The sequence below is a fragment of the Papilio xuthus genome, unplaced genomic scaffold (assembly GCF_000836235.2).
Source record: "Papilio xuthus unplaced genomic scaffold, Pxut_1.1 DF828142.1, whole genome shotgun sequence".
In the NCBI taxonomy this organism is placed as follows: Eukaryota; Metazoa; Arthropoda; class Insecta; order Lepidoptera; family Papilionidae; genus Papilio; species Papilio xuthus.
This window is the reverse complement of record NW_013530507.1, coordinates 3,278,357-3,299,052: the sequence shown is the minus strand read 5'-3', so window position 1 is coordinate 3,299,052 and position 20,696 is coordinate 3,278,357. Positions and strand designations below refer to the sequence as shown.

Below are 20,696 nucleotides of genomic sequence, written 5' to 3'. Positions count from 1 at the left end.
GAAGAGGAAGAGGAAGAGGAAGAGGAAGAGGAAGAGGAAGAGGAAGAGGAAGAGGAAGAGGAAGAGGAAGAGGAAGAAGAAGAAGAAGAAGAAGAAGAAGAAGAAGAAGAAGAAGAAGAAGAAGAAGATTCGTTTGGCTAAGCCAAATAAAAGGTGATACTCTCTGCCTATATGTAACAGGCGTGAAAATGTATATGTTTTTAACCTAATCGAATCGAAAGTTAAAGTTAAGATTTTCATCCTAAAAAATGTATCCCTTACTTCAGTGGTTTGATGCAAAGTGTCAAATGAATTTAACAGAAGTAATTTATTCCAAATTGTACTACAAGTATATTGAGATAGAGTTCAATTTTGTCAAATGTTACGATATTTTTGCACACCTTGACTGCTTCGTTACTTATGGCACTGTGGCTGCTACGATATTTATGGACACCTTGCATGTACTCATATATTTGACGCTGTGTATGTACCGATGTATTTGAGCAGGGTGAATGTATCTATTAATTTGAGGACTTTTGTTGTACCGATATAATTAATTACTTTTGGTGTACATATATATTTGCATATCTTGTCTGTTACGATCTATATGACGCTGACTGTAGTCACATTGACATAGAAAATTGCAAGAAATGTCATGACACAACAGTTTCAGTACGAAAAGAACCTCGTTAAACATATTTTGTTAGCATCAGAATGGCGCTAATGAAGTATCAAAATATAGTTTGACTTAGGTCCACAAGATACCCTTGGGATCTACATAAATCTATATGTGTACATTTACTTTTGACACTACTTACAGACATAAATACTTACAGTCGGCGATGGTATGTTTATATTCGACGTTGAGGAATATTGTGAGGGTGGACTGCAGTGTGACTGGTAACCTGACGTCATCCACGTGTGGTCCAGTGGGGACATGTTCTGCAAGCAGACAAAACAAACATTATCAACAAGGGAAATTAAACCTTAAACACAAAGCCATAAAATACAAAATAAATAAAGGAAAAAATTACCAAGCTATGCTAGTGAAGTATCATTTTTGTTAGATTTTAAGTTTCATTTGGAAAATAGAATAGATATAACTTAATATAATTATTCTATAGTTAAATTTTCCAAACGAAAACATAAAATGAATTGACCAAGCAAGAACATGCAGTTAAACACAGAGTTTGGCCGTTTGTACACAAAATGTTTATTATATGCTGCAAAGAAATAAGTAATAAAAATCTCACAAAATAGATTTTCTGAAACTAAACATCCTTGCTATAAACTAATAACTCATTCACTTATCAAAACACATTAAAAATACAACACAAACTGTAAACATGAGCACCACATGGTGTCCAGAAAATGAACATCTTCCAAATAATCATTTTTTAACATACATTTTATCAACTCTAGTATTGACGTTTGCAATTTAATAACTTAAAACAAAATTGACAATAATCTGGAACAAGTCATTGCTATTTGACCGTAATTTTATTACTTTACATATACAATAAATCTTAAAATTTATTTAAACATCAGCTATCAAATAATAAATACATTACTTAATATCAACATCTATTTTGTGAGAAAATAAATCTTATGTTAATCAAGAAAGCATAAAGCGCGAAGAAAAAGTTCATGCCAAAAGTAATATTAAAACTTGTATATGTACCTAAAAAATCAAATAAAACCACTACATACAATTATACTAGTAATATTATATAATAAGTATATTTATAAATGTTACCTATATTACCATTTCGACCCATTTTATGAAAATAGTTATGTGACCTTTTTCGTCGGAACAATTTATCTATGATAAACGCTTTACCTATATTTTTAACTTATTTTATAACCATATCCATGAACAATTGAAGAACCACTTACAAAATACCATATTCAATACATATTTTTTTACTAATTTGTTTGATTTGGCAACACGTCCGGGTGTTCACTGTACTTTTCACCTCTTATACATAGACATCTTTTTGTTTTTTATATGACCACACATTTATAACTTTAAGTCCTAGAAGTTAACTAATTCATTCCTTAACAAATAACTACCATCTTCGGCAAAGACTTCTTGCTTTTTGTTTATTAATTTGTGTTATTTATGATAGCCTCCTTTTCCACTGGGTCGTCTATATGAAATCGCTTATAGCGACCATCCACACATCTTTGTGCCGTTTTATTTTTAAGCAATTAAGAGTTATAACGACAAAAACATAATATGTATTATTAGAAATAAACAGCAAGAAGATGACATTTAACAGTGAATATTATAAAAGACGTAGCAGAATGATAAATCTATACTCAACTATTGTAAATAATTGCAGGAAATGATAGTTTAAAATATTTGTATAATTATCTTTAACTCATATAAAAGGAAATTTATTTGCGATTTGCCATTATTATTAATAAATACATGCATTTCATACATATATAATGATTTGGAAACCGATCAGAATGAGTAACAAGCTTTTAGTTTGAAGAGGATTTTTGAAGTTATCGTCCATAGATGGGTGACAAAGCATATATTGGGATAAAATATTTGAAAAAAATGCATGCAAATTTAGGGGTAAAATTAAAAATGATATAGAAAAAGCTTTTATAAAGCTTGAGTATATTGGCATTGGATATATTTATTAGCAAGATTGTAACCGTTTCGAGTTTGAACGGTTCGGCAAGTAAATAGCATTTGTAAGCGAACCACTTGCGTAAATGTATGGTCTCGGAAATGTATTAAAAAGGAGGTTATAAAAGAAAACGAACCTTATTATGATGAAGGTAATTATTTGTGTTTGGTACAGATAAGTGATTCTGAAATAAACAAAACATAAAAAATGATTCGTGTTGAAAGCAAATAAACACAAAGGAAAATAACAAAAACATTTAACATATCGACTATTAGACTGCTATCACGACACAGTATGTAGCCAAACATTGCACAAACAATTTGCTGCTTTACACAAATTTATATTTGACAAATTATATCAACGCCATTTTCTATTTGTTCTTATAAACTACATATTGAAAATTGTCACTAACTGGCAATCTTACCCTTAATAAAGATGTACTCAACAATTTATTAGAAAATCGATTCAGTCACGAAACTCGATTCAATCATACATTTTATTCATAGACTTATATCTATAGACAGAGCGATTCATACAAGTTTGACATTTCAAAAGTTCAAAACCATTTTCAAAATGTCAAAAGTGTATGTGACGCAAAAGTATGCCAGTACTATGAAAAAATCCCAAATTCGGGAAAATGTAGTGTATAAAATTAACCGTAAAATAAACTAGAACATCTTGAAATTGAATTTAATTGACAATTATTTATCTAAAAAAGAAAACCAATTTTAACAAAGATAATTTTGTTTTATTGTTTAATAAAATTAATAATTAGTGTTATAAAAATGTCTCGATAAAAGATATTAATAAACTGTACTATAAACTGAGAAATAAAATATAAACATAAGAAAAGGGGTTGTATTCAATATACTTTTTTAAGGAAATTTTGTAATGTAAATGACAACACTGGTCAAATTTAGCCCAAAAAGACCTCCGGAGGCCTTTTAACACAACACACTTTTGCAACACAAATACTCCATCTATATTTATAAGTGTATGATTTTATTAAGTAGAATGATCGTTAAATCTATTTATGAATGTGTATAGACTCACCGTTGCCGCTGGATCTCTGTAGTGCGTGTAGTCTCTGTGCCTGTGCGCACTGACCTGTGCGTCGTAGTGGTCGTGCGTGCGCAGGGCCGGCGTCGGTGTGGGCACGGTGGCGCCCACCGGCGACCCCGACGCCGGCGACAGACCGCCCGTCGCCGGGGACACGCTGCCGCCGCCCGGGGAACTGGGACTCTGCGGATATGTTATCACACGCTATATCATTATTTCAATACCTAGACTAAGAATATCCAGGTCTTTTACCCAAATAATGTTAGGGGGAAATAACATTTGTCGTTAAAACTCGTAAATTGTTAAATAATTATCACCAATTTAGGTGTAATGTCACTCTTCAGTGTGAGAGACACTCGCACTGCAATTGAATCGGAAAGTTGTCATAGTAGTTGTTTTGTGAATGCTAACTGGGTAGGGAATCTGTTTGCGTACATATCTAGGGTGGTAGTCCGGCAAGGTCCGGTGCGGCAGGTAGTGCGCTGCGTGCACTGCGTGTGGCGGGTAGTGCAGCGCGGTGAGGTCGGGCAGCGAGCCGCCCGGCACCTGCAGCTCCCCACACGCCAGCCCGCCGCTCCCCACGCCTCCCCCACCACCGCCACCGCCCCCGCCACCGCCGCCGTCCCCACCACTCTCGTACACACTATCATACCACATACAAACATATATACTATATTCCGAAATGGTATAAATGTTTTCAAATATGTTGGCGGCTCTTAAGTTCCCGCTAGTCGTTGCAGAGTAGCGGGGTGTGGAGGGATTGCACTGCGCATCGCGGCAATGACCTTGAGCCGCTAGAATATTTGAACACATTTATACCGTAACTAGAAATATGCGTAAAAATGTATAAGCAAATTTATAATGTACTTACGTAGACATACAGATGGGGAATAGGTAAATAATTGAAAATTCACACTCACTTGTTATTGTTTGGTATTCTCGGAATTTCACAAGACGAGCGGGGACGATTTGTTGGATTCATGCCTAGTGTTGCCAACACATCGAGGTGGATATCTGGTCCTGAAATGTTTCGAAAAGCAAAAGAAATCTAAAATATGTTTTGCACAAAATGTTACTAATCCTAGTCATTTTATCAATGGTTAGAACAGATTTCAACAAAAAACATCTTTGAATTGTAATCTAGACATACCTCTGCGATGGTTTTGATGCGGGTGGAGATGTGGGTGCGCGTGTGAATGAAGCGGGTGGTGGGGGGAGAGTGGTGGTGCGGGCTGCTGCGTCTCGCCGCACGACTGGTGCAGCGCAGAGTCTGAATTCGTACGCCGCCAACTGCTATCCGGCGGCGGGCTGTAATGTTATATGGGGATACAGTCAAAGAATTAAATTCGCTTCCCACTTACGAATAAACAAAAAACTATCACCATAAGAGTTATATAGCGTGCATCAAATGATATTTCAATTATTTTCTTTAATTTACTTTGTCTTAGCTAAATAAAAACATTTAAAATCTAATCACAATGAGATGAAGATTTTTGTTTATTTCCTACTCAATATATTTCATTTCTAAATTGAAAGAATGGAAAAATATGGAAGCATTTCAATGATTACTAACCACCTCTTGCTATAATTAAAAAACATATAGAAGGAAATCAATCTTTAATTCACAATACTGTAGCCAACAAAAGCCGACCCAAAGCTAATGCAAAATATTTCCTGTTAATATAGTCATGATGCACAAACAATAAATTTATAAATTATGAATGAGATTTCCTAGAATGAATCAACAATGTAACCTTAACTAATTCAATGTGTCACACTTACCTCAAATAGACTGTGCTTCCATAAGGGCTAGTATCATGTTTTCGATCGGCCGGTCTTCTCATGGGACCAACTGAAGATGAGGCCCTGCCTCTTTGTACAGGTGTCCGTGATGGAGATGTGCCCCCACTTCGCCCACCACTCATCCCATATTGAGCTGGTATTGGAGTTTCCTCTGGCTGTAAAGAAATTTGATAAACATATGTCATAATGATAGAATACACATATAGCACAAGGCATTATCAGAAAAAAATATTTTAATAATACTTCCTATAAAATACAAATGGAATATCCAATAAGATTCCAATGATTAACTACAGATAATATGTTTTTGAGTACTGAAAGACCTATGGTGCTAATATTTAATTCAATTATTTTAAAATTTAATGAAGTAGATTGAATCTACAGCACTTCCAGGAACCATCTTAGTATTTTGTTATATGTTAGTCATTTACTTGGTAACATATTCTTGTTTTTCAGATAACTAATTTAATTAATAAGTATAAGTGCTGAAAGCATTTATAATATTATATTAAATATTCTGTATTTTCATTTTTTAATAAACTTTTCATTGCATATTTTAGAAATTTGAAAGAATATTATCATGCAGCTAATTAAATAAATGCAACACATAGTTGCTATATTGTAAAAAATTATTATAATCTAAACATATGTAAAGGAAATTCTGTCAAACAATGGGAACTATTAAAATAAAGATCATCATGCTTTTTTGAAAGTAACAACAATAAAGTGCTAAGTAACATAACAGTATAAATAATAGTTTTTATAACTAGCACAATAATAAATATTAACTGTCAGTTTCTGAGACCAAAATCTCCATTTAAAACATAGTGTTATGTTGTCTATTGTAAAATATATAACAGAATTGGTATTAGAAACCCACAGTAAGTGATGTGTAAGATACAGTAAAGACTAAAATTAATTTGTTTATAGAATGAACACATGAGTATACTGGCCAGCACAGAAAAAAAACTTGTAGCACACATGTTACAAAGTAAATACAAATTCATTCAGCTTTCTGTTCTAATTATTCTCAAGGATAATAACAGAATAAGAGTAAGATTTTAATTCGTGTATAGAATTAGTGCAAGGTAAAAAAAAATATATAAATAAAAAGTAAATTTGATAAATCAAATTTTCTAGCGCAGATCTCTACAAATAAATATAAGAAAACTTCTACAACAAATACAGGGATTTGTAACAAGTTTCTTTATGAAACCTTTTTGGTTTCTGGTTCAGTGGTTGGTGGCTGAGGTGCGGCAACATTAGGTAGAGATCCACTTCTATATGTGCCAAGCGTCTGTTGTGTAGGCCTTAGTGTTGTGTCAACATTCTCTACAGGTTCTGGTGGTGGTACAATTCTTGCACGACGGGTACTTGAATTAACCTGCAACCACGTTGCTTCAACATCCCTGTCTCACTTTATCATGTAACATTTCTTTTATATCTTCTTACTTGATGCTATTATTTCTAATTCTTGGTTTATGTCTTTTTGTCATTTTATTGTAAAATGATATATGAAGGTACCATCTTATTATAGTACATTTATTGAAACAACAAAAGACAATACTATTTAATTAAATTTTTGTATAAATTAAAACAGTTTTTAAAACTTTATCCATACTAAAATTTAGTGACAAGATAATATTGTTATGTTTATATTAACATAGTAAACTTTCGGTTTGTAACCTTCAACGAGGAGTGAATTAGCAAATTATTGAATTAAAATAGACTGTTTTAAGCTTCTTAAAAATAACAATAGGCAATAAGTTACAATACAAACTATAGGCTACACAAGACTCATTGTGTGTGGTTTGTATTTAGTTAGAATTAAACATTAACTTATTATTAAGTCGCAATATTCAAATTGTAATGATTATTGTTTACGTCGGCTCGCACATTTGACGTCCAGGAAGTATTTGCCTGAGTAAATAGGCGACATACCTTATTGGTTGCATCGGAAACTTCACGCATAATTTTTTCAAAAGCGGCTGTTTCCTCTGCCTGCTTTTGATTGTGGAGAGCAATTTTTTCACTAAATTTTCGAGGATTCGCCATGATGATCAACAAACATTTATTATTCTGTATTTTACATCACAATTTTCTTTAATCGTAATACAAAACGCGCTTGTCTGTCAGATAGCGAGCTAATAATTGCCATTGAAAAAAATAATGAAGCTCCCTTTCAATACAGACTTAATATCTTCGGGCAGCTGAATATTTTATATACACTTTGCGCTATCCCTTAATTTCAATATGTGTTTCAAGATTATACTGGATTATACTTTTGGAGCAGATATAAAAACGAACATAAATTAAAAAATCAAAGCACTTAGCGGAGCTTTCAGTTAACTAAGGTACCCAATCGGTCAACAAAACGTTTGGATAGGGCGATAATTAATCATGTCTGAAGATTGATTTATAGAACACACTATAAGTTACCTTTAGTCTAATTACACTTAGAATTTCATGCGATTTTTATTTCAACAAGGGCGGGTGTTGCTGCTTGCAACTGACGGTAGTTTGGTAGTTGGCACTTGCCACCGCACATAGTGACAATGGCATGACATACGACATATGTCAGTGTCATACCACAAGTCACAACAGAAATTCGAAAGTCTTCATCAGGGGATTGCAATAATATTGTTTTCGCTTACTTTTGAGTAGTAACATTCCAATAATTACTTGAGACGGCGTAATGGAGGAAGTGTATATTTTATCATTGGACATTGGGACAAGTACTATCCGCTCTGTGATTTATAACTCTAGGACTGAAATTGTAGGAAATGCCTTTAATCAGGTATTCATTTATGTTCTTAAAACACTTTTTTATTGACAAACATATCTTTTATAAGAATCTTATTTCCTTTCGCTCTAACGCCATTATTTTAAAACTGAACATCTTTAAAAGAATTTATTCCAATTTCCTTCTTTTTAGGTAGTTTTGCATTACCCGAAACCTGGGTTTGTGGAAATTGATCCAGAGGAACTATGGGTATCGATTATTGAAGCCGTGAAGAAATCTTTACAAGGTAAATTATAAAATTTCAATCTTATGGTATTCAAATTAACATTTTTTTTGTTTAGGCGTAATATTTTATGTTTAGTTTTTACATGGAATTTTCTGCCAGTTCGCATACAATGGATAAGTCAGTAAATGTAGTTATAATAGCGTAGGTTTACATCTCTTTAGAGCGCTTGTAGCTCAAGAGGTGAGTTAGAAGGCCTCGGGATGCCTTTCATTTAGTTATTTGCATAAAAGTAAATAAAATAAAACCTCTTTTTTATGTATATACTTTACTAGCAGTTGCACCCGATTTTGGTAACTCGCAGGAAGGAGCTGGTATAAGGAGTTTTAATTTGCAGCAAGAAACAAGAAAAACTTTCTGTTTATCATCCTATTAAATGTCACAAATTGACTTTGTTATGTTTATGCCAATAAAATGTTGAACAAATACATAAATGAGCCAAAAATGTTATATTCTATTAAGCCTTTTTCATATCTTAAAATGCTTGTATTTGTGTTTTGCATGTAAATTGTCTAATTTTTCCTTGTTTCTAAGGCTGCATATATGTGTCTTGAATAACAAAATATTAAATTGAGTCGAAAATATCCTTTAAGTAATATCATTATAGGAAATATTTTGCTTCTAACCGTTTTTTTAATGTATGTTTTAAATTATGTATTTAATTATAACTAACTGAAGTTTAAATTCTGAGCCATTCTATTAAAATCTTTTGTAATTCTCACAATGTTAATAAATTCAAATGAAGTCTATAATTGGTCGTAGCAACATATATAATCCCATTCTTAAATCATACAATGTGATTTTATGGGAATAAGTTTTTATTAAATGTGCACTGAAATATAACTTTTATGGTTTGCAGTCTGATATTCTTAGGTTGATCTTAAATTTAATTCTTTGACTGTAAAAAGCCTAAGTAGTATTTAAATTGTAATGGTTTAATTCTATGCTTTCATGCTCATATAGTATAAGGCTGTTTTCACACTAGATGCGAGTTTATCCGCGGGTCAAATCGCAGCGATGGGCATATCGACCCAGCGCAGTACGTTCATCACGTGGTCGCGTAAGACTGGTCGACCTTTTCACAGATTCTGCACGTGGAAAGATATAAGGGCTGATAAACTAGTCAAGGAATGGAACAATTCATATACATGGAAGGTTTGTCAATAAATTACATTAACACAATTACAATTTTTTTTATTGTTAGAAAGAAAGTTTAAGGTTAGCAGCCTATTCTAAGTGAATGGTGATTAGGGCTTATTCAACTATGTTGGCCCAGTGCAGGTTGACTTAACACATATCTGAATTTCTTTGCAGATATGTGTAGGTTGCATCACAATGTTTTTCTTCATCTTAAGAGCGTCGAATGAATGTTCATATGTAACATGGGGGATTCAAACCTGGGACCTGAAGATTGCAAGTCAATTGCTTAACCCTTGATCCTCCAACGCTTTGGTTGTTGAATTTCAATTAAATGTTTCTAATTTATAATAAATAAATTTTTGTTTTAGTGCATAAAAGTTGGGGCTTATATATTGCATATGGTATCGAGAAGTAAGCGATTTAAAGCCGGAAGCGTTTTCAAATTCTCAAATAATCAGGTAATTATTAAATTAATACAGTTGAACCTACATAAACGAGAAATCTCCGGAGAGTCAATGTCCGGTCCTGACAGACAACCTCCTTAAGTGAGAAACCTCTGTAAACAAAATGAATACTGCAATCTATTGGACTCTCGCTTATCCAGGTTTGACTGTAGTTATGAAATAAATTATAAATATTTTTATTCATATACAATGGGTGTGTTTTGAGTCCAACCAACCAGTATTAATTTTGATAATTTTGTATGAAAGAGTTTATATCACATTCATTGCATGTTGTATGTTATTAATTAACTTTAGTAGGATTTTCATATTCCATGATTTATCTTTTAAATATCTTCTCGCCTTAATGAATAAGAATATTAATTTAAGAAAAAAATGCGACATGTTCAAAGCGTTCATTTGAATAATAGCCGGTCCTTGACATGTGACTTTAGCGTTCATAATATTGTATTTAATAGTTTTATGTCTCTTAAACGCCGACTAACTAACAACGCATTTTGTATCTGCGTCATTATTTTATTATGTTTGTAAGCTGAAATAAAGGTCAAATGGAAGTGACTGGTTTAATTAAATTCATAAAAAAATGCAAAAATTGCCTCGCAATTAATTAGCTTATTATTAACCGTATAAATAAAAATCTGTAAAACTGGCGGAAATTAAAAAAAAATATTAGAGTACGACAAATATCACGTACATTTTATCAAGGCTTAAGGTCGAAATCCGAAGGTGAAAATATTACTTAACAATGTGATTAGGGTTTGTTTAAATATCATAAAAATTCCTTTAGGTGCAGGTAAGGCGATTAGAACTTTATCGCACTGACCTAAAAACAAATAATACGATAACGTGTAATTAAAAACAAAACACGACCTTGGTTGGTCATTGTTCTTTGGTTAACTTTTATTCTAGCCATGTGTAAATCAGCTTTGAACCGATTTAAAAGTTCAGCTCACAATTCCAATCGGTGAGCTGCAGTTCAATAACTAAATTGGCAGCTCAAAGCTCATCACGATGTACTATAACTATATGAGCCGCGAGCTGATTTATGACTCGCAGTTCGAAACACAAATCATAACTCTTTGCAGGTACAAATTGTGCTGAGACGCGAGTTGGTTCACTGATCTGTTTGACATGTGAACCGTGAGCTGATCTACAGATCTTAAATTTAAGTTGATTTACCGTTGATTATTACATTTCCAAAGGCCTTTACACGGTGTATGCTATAGCTATCCTCCTTTTTGAGTCGTCTTCCTGTACAGTCGAGGGTCGTGACCACCTCCGTCCATCTTCCTTTTAATAAATCCCCATTCCTGACGGTCTACGACTATTAATATACTATTTATGTTTTCTGTGGCTATAGTTAATAGATCTTTAAGCGACTCCAAAATTTCTAATTACCTTTATTACGTACTTTTAAAGGCGCCAGACTGATTAGCAGCTTTTAGTACACCCTGACAGTTTCTTACTTTGATTGTCTTTTAAAATGTATAATTTCAGACTACATTAAGATTGTTCTGGGCGCTGAATAATGTGCAATCACTTAAGACTGCGGTGGAGAGCGGAGATGCGATGTTCGGTACACTGGATACATGGCTATTGTACAAGTTAACAGGTATGTCACAACATTAGTATGTTATTACGACTTTATAGATATACTAGATGTCGCCTGCGACTCAGTCCGCGACGGCTAAAAAGAAAACTTAGCGTATGTGTTTTTCCAGGCTATGTTCTACATCTATGTAAAATTTCAGCGAGGCCCATGGAGCCGTTCTGAAGATACTTACAAACAAACATCCATCTAAACATTCGCATTTAGATATATAATATTAGTGAGATGGATAGAATATAAAAAGAGATGTGTCAAAAGGAAATAATTTCTGCTTATCTTTTTGGTCCCGTGATGCTTTGTATAATTATATGTAGCCTCATTGCTCGTTAAATATAATGAGATGGATGTATATATAATACGGTATGCAGTGTAATTATTATTCATAAACAGGTCTTGGAAGTTTAATATTCAAATAGGCAATTTAAAATCATGAATACATTTGAATAATTGTATACGTGTCACGCAATAGTTGTTTTTTTCTTTTGTCATATTCCTTGACCTGTGTTTTGTCATCTAATTAATGTTTTTTGTTTTATTTTAAGGCTGAAAAAATGATAATTGGTTTGAGAATAAATTATCATTTGTGAGTTATGCCCTCTGGGTGGGATATCCTTATATCTTACTAGCTGTCGCCCTTGACTATCCGCGCGAGATTAAAAAAAAACTTAATAAGTAATCTATGTGTTCTTCCAAACTATGTTATACATTTGTGCCAAAATCCTCTAAGCTGTTCTGGAGACACCTTCTAACAATCATAAATCTATCTACCGAAACATTCGCATTTATAATATTAGTAAATTTCTAACAAGACTTCTAAATTAACAGAGGGTGTCGAATTAAAATAAAATAAAATCTAAATAAAATCTTATCCAAAATAATTTTATTAATAATAATTATTGTCGTAAAATTTGTCTATGATATATTTAGATAAAAAGTTTATGTTACCAGGTAACAAGTTGCACATGTCAGACGTGTCTTCGGCGTCTGCAACTGGTTTCTTTGACCCATTCACAATGCAGTGGGCGGGGTGGGCAATGTCGATATTCGGTATACCAATGTCTGCTCTACCGGAAGTCGTGGATACAGCGGGTGATCATTTTACAAGTACCGACCCGGAGATCTTTGGATGTGCTATACCGATTAGATGTTGCGTGAGTGTTCTTGATACTTTCGCAATAAATATTTATAAGAATTAAAATGCATTGAAGGTGGTCCCGTTTTCCAAGACATTTGTAAAATATCAATATTATTTAATCCTAGTATTAGTTGCACTTTCCACATATCTGGTTCTTTACCTATACAATTATAAAATTTGAGTGTCTGTATGTTATATAGAAAAATAAGTAAAATTTTTATCTAAGTGTATAGTTACTTTATTCATTTATATAAATTGTTTAACTTTATAATTACATCTTGTATTTCTATCTTTATTCATGTACTAGTTGTCGCCCGCGACTCCGTCTGATCGGAATTAAAAAAACCTTCATAAGAACCTCCAGACTATGCCATACATCAGTGCCATATTTCAACGAGATCCATGCAGTCGTTTTGATACCTTTTAAGAATTATCTATCCATCCAAACATTCGTATTTATAATATTAGTAAGATTTTAATATTAAAGCATTTATTTTGATTTCCAGATAGCTGATCAAACGGCATCAATGTGGGGTTCTTGCTGTTTCGACGTGGGCGAGGTGAAGTTGACGATGGGCACGGGGACGTTTTTCAACATAAACACGGGTCGCACGCCGCACGCCAGCGTGTCGGGCCTGTACCCGGTGGTGGGCTGGCGGCTGGGCAACGAGCTCGTCTTCTCTGCGGAAGGAGCCAATAACGATACAGCCACTGTAATTAAATGGGCTCAGAGCATAAGTTAGTAATTCATTATTTTTGTTCCCCCTGTTATTTTTTAAAAACAATTTAATTAGTGGCCTATGTGTTCTTATAGACTATGTTCTACATCAATGACATATTTCAGTGGTATCCATGCATTTATTCTGGAGATACTTTCTTACAAACATTCATCTATTTCAACTTTCGCATTTATATAAGTAAGTAATCTACGGACATATTATTTTAAATTTATTTTTTTAATATATTTTTTCAGATCTGTTCGAAAACCCTTCAGATACAGCTGACATAGCAATGTCGGTGTCGGACACAGATGGTGTATACTTTATACCGGCTTTTAGCGGATTAGGGGTAAGTTCTACAATTTTTTTGTTTGAACTTTATACCATTCATATAAGGTTTAATTTAAATCTTCAGGACTTTTTACTGTTGTTTTGTATGTATTCAGCCCGTGTGTGTTTTTATGATATGTTTTCAATCTGATAGCATTATAAACTTGAAGAGATGTAACCGACTTCGATTCATGTACAGGCTATGAGACATAGTATTTTGTTCCTATTTGATTTCCGCCATTTTAGCGCTGCTTGTAGCGGTGGTGTGGAATTAAACTAATAATTAGATACAATTAACTTATATAATCTAATTATAAAGATCAATGGATTTAACTCTTTCGTCAAAATGGGTGTAAATATATAAGCAATGTATGAGAATTAAGTTTGTATGTGGTCAGCCGCCATACAACGACTGCACCGCGGGTACTGGCTTCGTTGGCATCAAGCCGTCAACCAATAAAGCGCATCTCGTGCGTGCTGTACTGGAAGCGATCGCCTTCCGCACTGTCCAGCTATTCCAGTGTATACGTTCTGAGACTTCATACGCTTTCCACAGTATAAGGTAAAATGATCGATTGCTTATTTGGTTTTTATATTATAGGTATTATCATCGGAAGCCATACGAGAATTTCATACAGACATTTGATATTCATTTTAATTCATCATCATCAGCTCACTATACGTCCCCACCGAGGGGTTCGGAGCCTACCCTAAGTTGGAGGTGACGAGGCCATAGTCAACCACGCTGGCCAAGTCCGGGTTGGTTGACTTCACACATATCGATGTTTTCCTTCGTTTTAATTGTACTCAGTTAATTATATTTGATTTGTTAAAACTTTATTGGACATAAACCAATTTGATACGCGAAACAAAAAAGTAAAAGCCTTTTATTGAATTTGAAGAGTGCATATAAGAAAAAGAAATGCTAGATGTATACTAAAAGATTAGAGAAAGAGTAAGTCTTAGTTAACATCTTAGAAATCGTGTTGGCATATTATGTTAATATCAAAGTGATATTTAGGGTGGACGGCGGCGTGTCGAACAATGAGTTCATCGCGCAGCTGGTGTCGGACCTGACCGGCCTGAGGGTGGAGAGACCGGAGCAGGTGGAGATGTCCTCGCTCGGCTGCGCGCACATCGTCGGATTGCATTTAGGTATGAACAAATATATGTCTCAACTAGCTATTACGTGTGACTCCGTCCGCACAGAGTTAAAAAAATACTTAATTAGTAGCCTATGTGTTTTTTTAGGTTATGTTCTAAATCTATGCCAAATTTCAGCGTCAAAAGAAACATCCATCCATCCATCCATCCATTTTAACATTCGCATTTATAATATTAGTAAGATGTGACTCAACCAATAAACCCTTTTATATACAAACTGCATATTTATCGTAAAAAATCTCAAATTTCATACTTTTAGTAATATTTGTCTCACATAACTATATGACACGCGACAATTATTAGGTGTTAATTTGAAATGTAATATAGTCGAACGTGGATAAGCGAGAAACCTTTGGAATCGAGAGTCATTATTTGTGTTAGAGAGAAACCTGTTTAAGAGAGAAAAATATCGAATTCTCTAAGACTCGTTTCGACATCATCCAGGTTCGACAGTAATACTATAAAATTATGTAATAGGAGTCTGGATCACTTATTTAGTGAGCTTTATTAAATTTTAGGTATATTCAAATCAAAAGACGAGATAATATCTTTACGAAAGATCGGTAAGATTTTTACACCGCGGGCGTATGTTAAGAAGAATTACGAATATACATTCTCTCGTTGGGAGGATGCTGTGAAAAGAATGTGTGGCTGGTACACCGAGCCTAGAGCCACACAAGCCGTCTCCGATACGAACGTTGTAGCGCGGAAAGATAACAAAATGCCGGCCACACAAAATGGCGGACACGCTAAATAGCGCCGGCTTATGTTTCTGCTAGCAATGATATTTTGCTTGCCTTTGATCAGATGACATTGGCTTGGATATAATTGGTCAATTAGCCGACATTTTTTTAATTGGGTAAGTTGAAGCGTTTATGGTGACGGTCAGAGACAATTTGGTAAATCGACATGGTGGTAGTGTTTTAAGTATTTTTTTGTACCTGGTTTTAGCTCTCTTTTTACGGAAGACTAATTTGAAAGAGATTTTTTTTAATAGAAAATGTAGTAAATTTAAAGTGCATAGGATTAAACATTAAGGTGGCTACACACTATGGGTTCACATTTTGAACTTGCCTTTATGCCAATGTGCAGTTCTTGAAATTGTGTGTTACATCCTTTATTGATTTTTTAAATGAATTCGTGGTTTTCATAGAAGTAAGAAAATCATGCCTTGAGTAAATTTACTCCTGTTTTGTAATAGATAATCGTCTTTAATTGTTTTTTATTAAATCCTGTTTGCTTAATATAAGGTAGACAGAAATGGTATGGATTTGCAATTTTAAGTATTGCTAGGGTTAGGAAATGTCAATTTATTTATTTGTAAGTTTAGTGAAATATTATAAAATAAGTAGATAAATAACAATTGTAATGAGATTTTTGTAAAATAGTTTCAATGCTACGCAATTGCTTAATCAAAGAATTGTAAATATGCTATATATGCATGAAGACATTTTTTTTAAATTTATTTTTCATGTTTTTTACACGGTTACATATTATTATTTATTTATATTAAACATATTATACAGTAAATAAAAAATTGTTACGATTCAAATCGTATTTATCAGACTTTTTTTTACATTACTGGCCAACTATTATTATAATAGTTATAAACTATGCTAGCCATGGAATTTTTATGTACATTATGTACTAAATACTAAATTTTTTTTTCTTATATATCCATTATTCTTGCCAATTTCATTTATTCCCGTAGTAAATAAAATGTAAGACTGTGTGACTACGTAGGAAAATGAATTTGTGATATTAACTTAGAATTTAGAGTTTACCTTGTCCGGTAGAACATTCCTAAACTTGTATTTTTTATTTCTAGATAAGAATTAAATTTTAAAATCACTTAGGACGATAAAGTCCGGCAGCAACTATTTTAAAAGTAAAGATGGAATGTAACATGAATATAATCTGTATTAGAAGTAAATGTTAACCCGCATTGTTCCACTTCTCGCAAATATGGCGCCCCGCCTCGTGATAGTCGGATCATCCAACCAACGTCTTAACGTCGTGTTATGTTCGCACAACAGATTTTATCTTTATTTGAAGTTAAACGATGTTTTTTTTTTACCTTTTTAATCGAGTTAGTTTTGGTCTCGGTTGTGGTTTAAGTTAATCTTTTTACATTTGTGCAATTTTATAGAAATGCTTTAACTTTTATTTATATTAGTTCAAATATTTTTATCGGATTAAATGTTAAACTAAAAAACATATACAAAGTTTCAATTCTTTGTTATAAAAAAAGAAATATATCTTTAAAATTTATTTGAGTTAAAAAAGACATATCAAGTTTGTTAAAATATATTATTTTGAAGGATTAAATTGTGATTAAGTTTTAAATATATGTATGTTATTGTTAATAACATAATTGTTATAATAGTTTCTCTAGAGAAACTGAGTTCTATGAAAATATGTATGTACAGTCAGCTACAAAAAGATGTATTACATTAATAAACTTTAGAAAGAAAACCTTTGGTTTAAAACGTGTATGCACACGGCAATAGATAGTATTCATAGTCAGAGATTCTTGCATGCATATTTTTTAAAACCGATTGCGTGTACACGTTTCTGAATCTTTTGTGAATTTATACATATTTATGCAGCTGACTGTACAACTTCGGCAGTCAAATTTAATATGTTGTAACTACTTTTTCCCATTTGTCTTCTTAAAGCGAAAGAAATAACGTCGTTTATTAAAACTAGTAAAATTGTAACCAGTAAAAATAAAAGCCTATTAAATTATTAAATGAATTTTACACGACATCGTTTTTTATTTTATTAAATAATAAGCAAGTATTCTATATTTTTACGTTAAGAGTACTTTGCTTGCATCCAATGTAACTTGATACTTTGCCTTTTTTTGACATGTTTTTCCAATGCTGGCAACGCGTCCGTAACTTATGTATATCAAAAATTATTAAGGTAAGGTAATAAGTTAAAATATTATTTAAGGTGATCATCATTTTCTTTTTAAATATATTTTATGTGTTTCGCCTGAAAGAATAAAACTTAACTACATAATACAAGCTGTTTTTCGTTTGTTTTACTGCGTTCGACTGTTTAAACATATTGTTATCTCTATTTTGTCAAAGAGAATGTAAGAGACGACAATAGGTCAACAATCGAAACGCACATAAGATATGTGTTCTAGAACAACATACGAGATGACGATGAATTCATAACAATGATTTAACTTATTAAATTAAATAGCAAAATCAAATATTGCACAAATATAAATACGCTGTTTCTTCCTTTAATATAACAGTACGAATTAAGAATGGGACATATGCATTTTATGTTTCTTGTAATCTTAATTCATTTGGCTGGAGGAAGGTTTTTAGACGGATTGTTTCTTAGACCAGAATTACTTAAAACAGGAATCGAAGTGAGAAATACAAATGACTATATGGATTATGATCCTGATAAAGTAAAAAAAAATGTTATTACCGTCAATTTACTTTTTGTTACAAATGGCGTTGACACAATAATTGAAATAGAAAACAATGACGGAATGTAAGGACATGTAAACATTCAAACAGATTCAGTAAATCTTAGATACTATTTGAATGTTAATAAAATAATTATTTACTAACGTGGATTTTTTTATATATTTTTATTTAAATAAAGAATAAGAAAAAAAAATTCTTCCCCGATACCTATTCCTCCTCCCATTCTTTACTATAGCAGGACAAGAAAGATCTTAACAGCGATTTTTTCATCGTTGCCAGTTAGCATTAAGATTTAAATAAAAAACATATAGTTTAAAAAAGTTTTTTGGTGTATATAAACGATAAATTGATATAAACACGTTGTTTAAATGTAGCCAACTTTTATATAATTAAAAGATTTCATTGTAAAATTACAATAGTAAAGATAATAATAACAGTAACTCTGCAACAGTGGTAGAGCCAGAGAGTAAGGAAAGGATGGGAAGTGGAAGTGGACTTTCCGGATGAGAGGATGCATGGAAAGGGAATATATTTTATTTCTCTGCATCCTCTCTTCCATCTATTAAAGGTAGGCAACGCATATGCAATTGCGTATGTCTATGGGCAACGGTCACTTCGCAATTTAGCGATTTCAGGTAACTGCTCGCTCGTTTGCCACCTTATTATATAAAAATATATATATGTAACGAAGCTGTATAATAATATTGTAATAATATCTTAGGTAAGAACTTAAAAATATCTTTTCATCACATTCCTTTGGTATAATTGTAAATATTAAACATTAATAAAATAAAAATATTTACAAGTACAGTAAACATTTTCAAAAATATTCTAAAGTTAATGTTAACTATTCAAAATTAGTTAACGTCAATATTATTTACCAACCCAAGATGGTAGTACCCGTATTCTTCCTACAAGATCGGACTCTTCGTTTTTCCCACCTTCGAAATCTGACAAAAGTCCATTACCAGGGTTGAAGGGAAGCGATCTCTTTGCAACTTTATGTGTAGTTTCTTCTGTTGTTGGTTCCTTTTGTTCTGTGGCTGTAATCAGGTCAACTACATCTGGTAGGAATTCTATAACTTCAATATATTCCACTAAAGGTACAGCAACATCAGTCGTAGTTTCTTCCGTAGGTTCAGTTGTAGGCGCAGCGTTAATTATCACCAATGTTGCCATAATTAATAAAACAATTTGCGACGCCATCTTGATTTCTGGTTTCAAAAAACTTGTCAAAATGTACGTTTGTCTTGTATAGTAACAATTCTTTTAATGATCTAAACGACGCACTCGTAGTTTTTATATCTCTCGTTCAAGTAAATATAATTATGCTAACCAATATGTCCAGAATCGGATGCATTGACGCATAACCGTACGCAGTATGTCGCTAATGGCACTAACAAATATTTTCAATGCCATTATGTCCGTGAATAACTTTTGTTATGGATTACATTGAAAATTATGACTAAAGGTTGATTTGAAACATGATACAGTACTTAGAAAACTATGAATCATGCGTACGTTGTAATTGAAACTATGATTATCATATATCTAAGTAAGTATAATACCACAGAGGAAAGATGTGATCAGAATATTGCGTTCCATTACTTTACACAAGTTAAAAAAAGATGCTGTATGTTACAGTCGTGAAGAGAGTGTAGAATGTCGACTAGATTATCTTTAATCATAAACTTTTCTAATTAAGATAACTTCGGACAAAATATTTGGATCTTCGTTGTGCGTTTTCTTAAAATATTTGTTGAAAACAATATCGGTCGCTAGATAAAATCAATTGATTCAGGCTACTATCATGTTGACCTAAAAGTTCAGAGAACTAATTCTGTATTCCTGATCGTGACAATTTATTTACATTCAATTACATTTATGAGCTACTTTGATCAAGTGTCCTCTCAGTCCGCCATTGATATGCGTCACAGATCTATTTTTGGAGAATTTTTTCATGTCATTATTGTTATTTTAGCAATTTTTCGGAAAGAAGTATTGTGTGCTATATCGAAAACCATGTTATTTGTCCTATATTGAACTGTTTGTTCGACTATGACAGAAATATTGTCTTAGATGTCGATCGAACTGAATATTTCTGACCATAAGTGAAAAATAATAATATCATTTTAAATGTAGATTGCATTTTGTTCCCATTCCATTGTATT

General features: G+C 32.7%; 3 protein-coding genes across 3 annotated transcripts in view; 1 reads left to right on the top strand and 2 right to left on the bottom strand.

Annotated features, from left to right (window-relative positions):
• LOC106114480 (CREB-regulated transcription coactivator 2-like) overlaps positions 1-4,242 on the bottom strand; it is an 18,038-nt gene extending 13,796 nt beyond the window's left edge. Inside the window, exons 1-4 of the mRNA XM_013307713.1 lie at positions 4,119-4,242; positions 3,678-3,866; positions 2,761-2,808; positions 814-921 (exon numbers count right to left, since the gene is read on the bottom strand). Coding sequence (XP_013163167.1) covers positions 814-918 — 105 coding nt within the window. The 5' untranslated portion in view covers positions 919-921; positions 2,761-2,808; positions 3,678-3,866; positions 4,119-4,242. The remainder of the gene's footprint in view (positions 1-813; positions 922-2,760; positions 2,809-3,677; positions 3,867-4,118) is intronic.
• On the bottom strand, positions 3,630-7,615 carry LOC106113985 (CREB-regulated transcription coactivator 1). Its single transcript, XM_013307044.1, has 6 exons — positions 7,428-7,615; positions 5,466-5,641; positions 4,834-4,991; positions 4,604-4,703; positions 4,095-4,326; positions 3,630-3,866 (listed from the first exon to the last, which is right to left on the bottom strand). Exons 1-6 carry the CDS (start codon positions 7,539-7,541, stop codon positions 3,630-3,632), a joined length of 1,017 nt encoding a protein of 338 aa, XP_013162498.1. The 5' UTR covers positions 7,542-7,615.
• A 437-nt stretch (positions 7,616-8,052) lies between these two features.
• On the top strand, positions 8,053-16,531 carry LOC106114514 (putative glycerol kinase 5). Its single transcript, XM_013307754.1, has 11 exons — positions 8,053-8,283; positions 8,422-8,515; positions 9,498-9,667; positions 10,021-10,110; positions 11,611-11,725; positions 12,671-12,873; positions 13,364-13,595; positions 13,831-13,925; positions 14,305-14,468; positions 14,928-15,061; positions 15,589-16,531. Exons 1-11 carry the CDS (start codon positions 8,182-8,184, stop codon positions 15,825-15,827), a joined length of 1,638 nt encoding a protein of 545 aa, XP_013163208.1. The 5' UTR covers positions 8,053-8,181; the 3' UTR covers positions 15,828-16,531.
• The last annotated feature ends 4,165 nt before the right edge of the window (positions 16,532-20,696 follow it).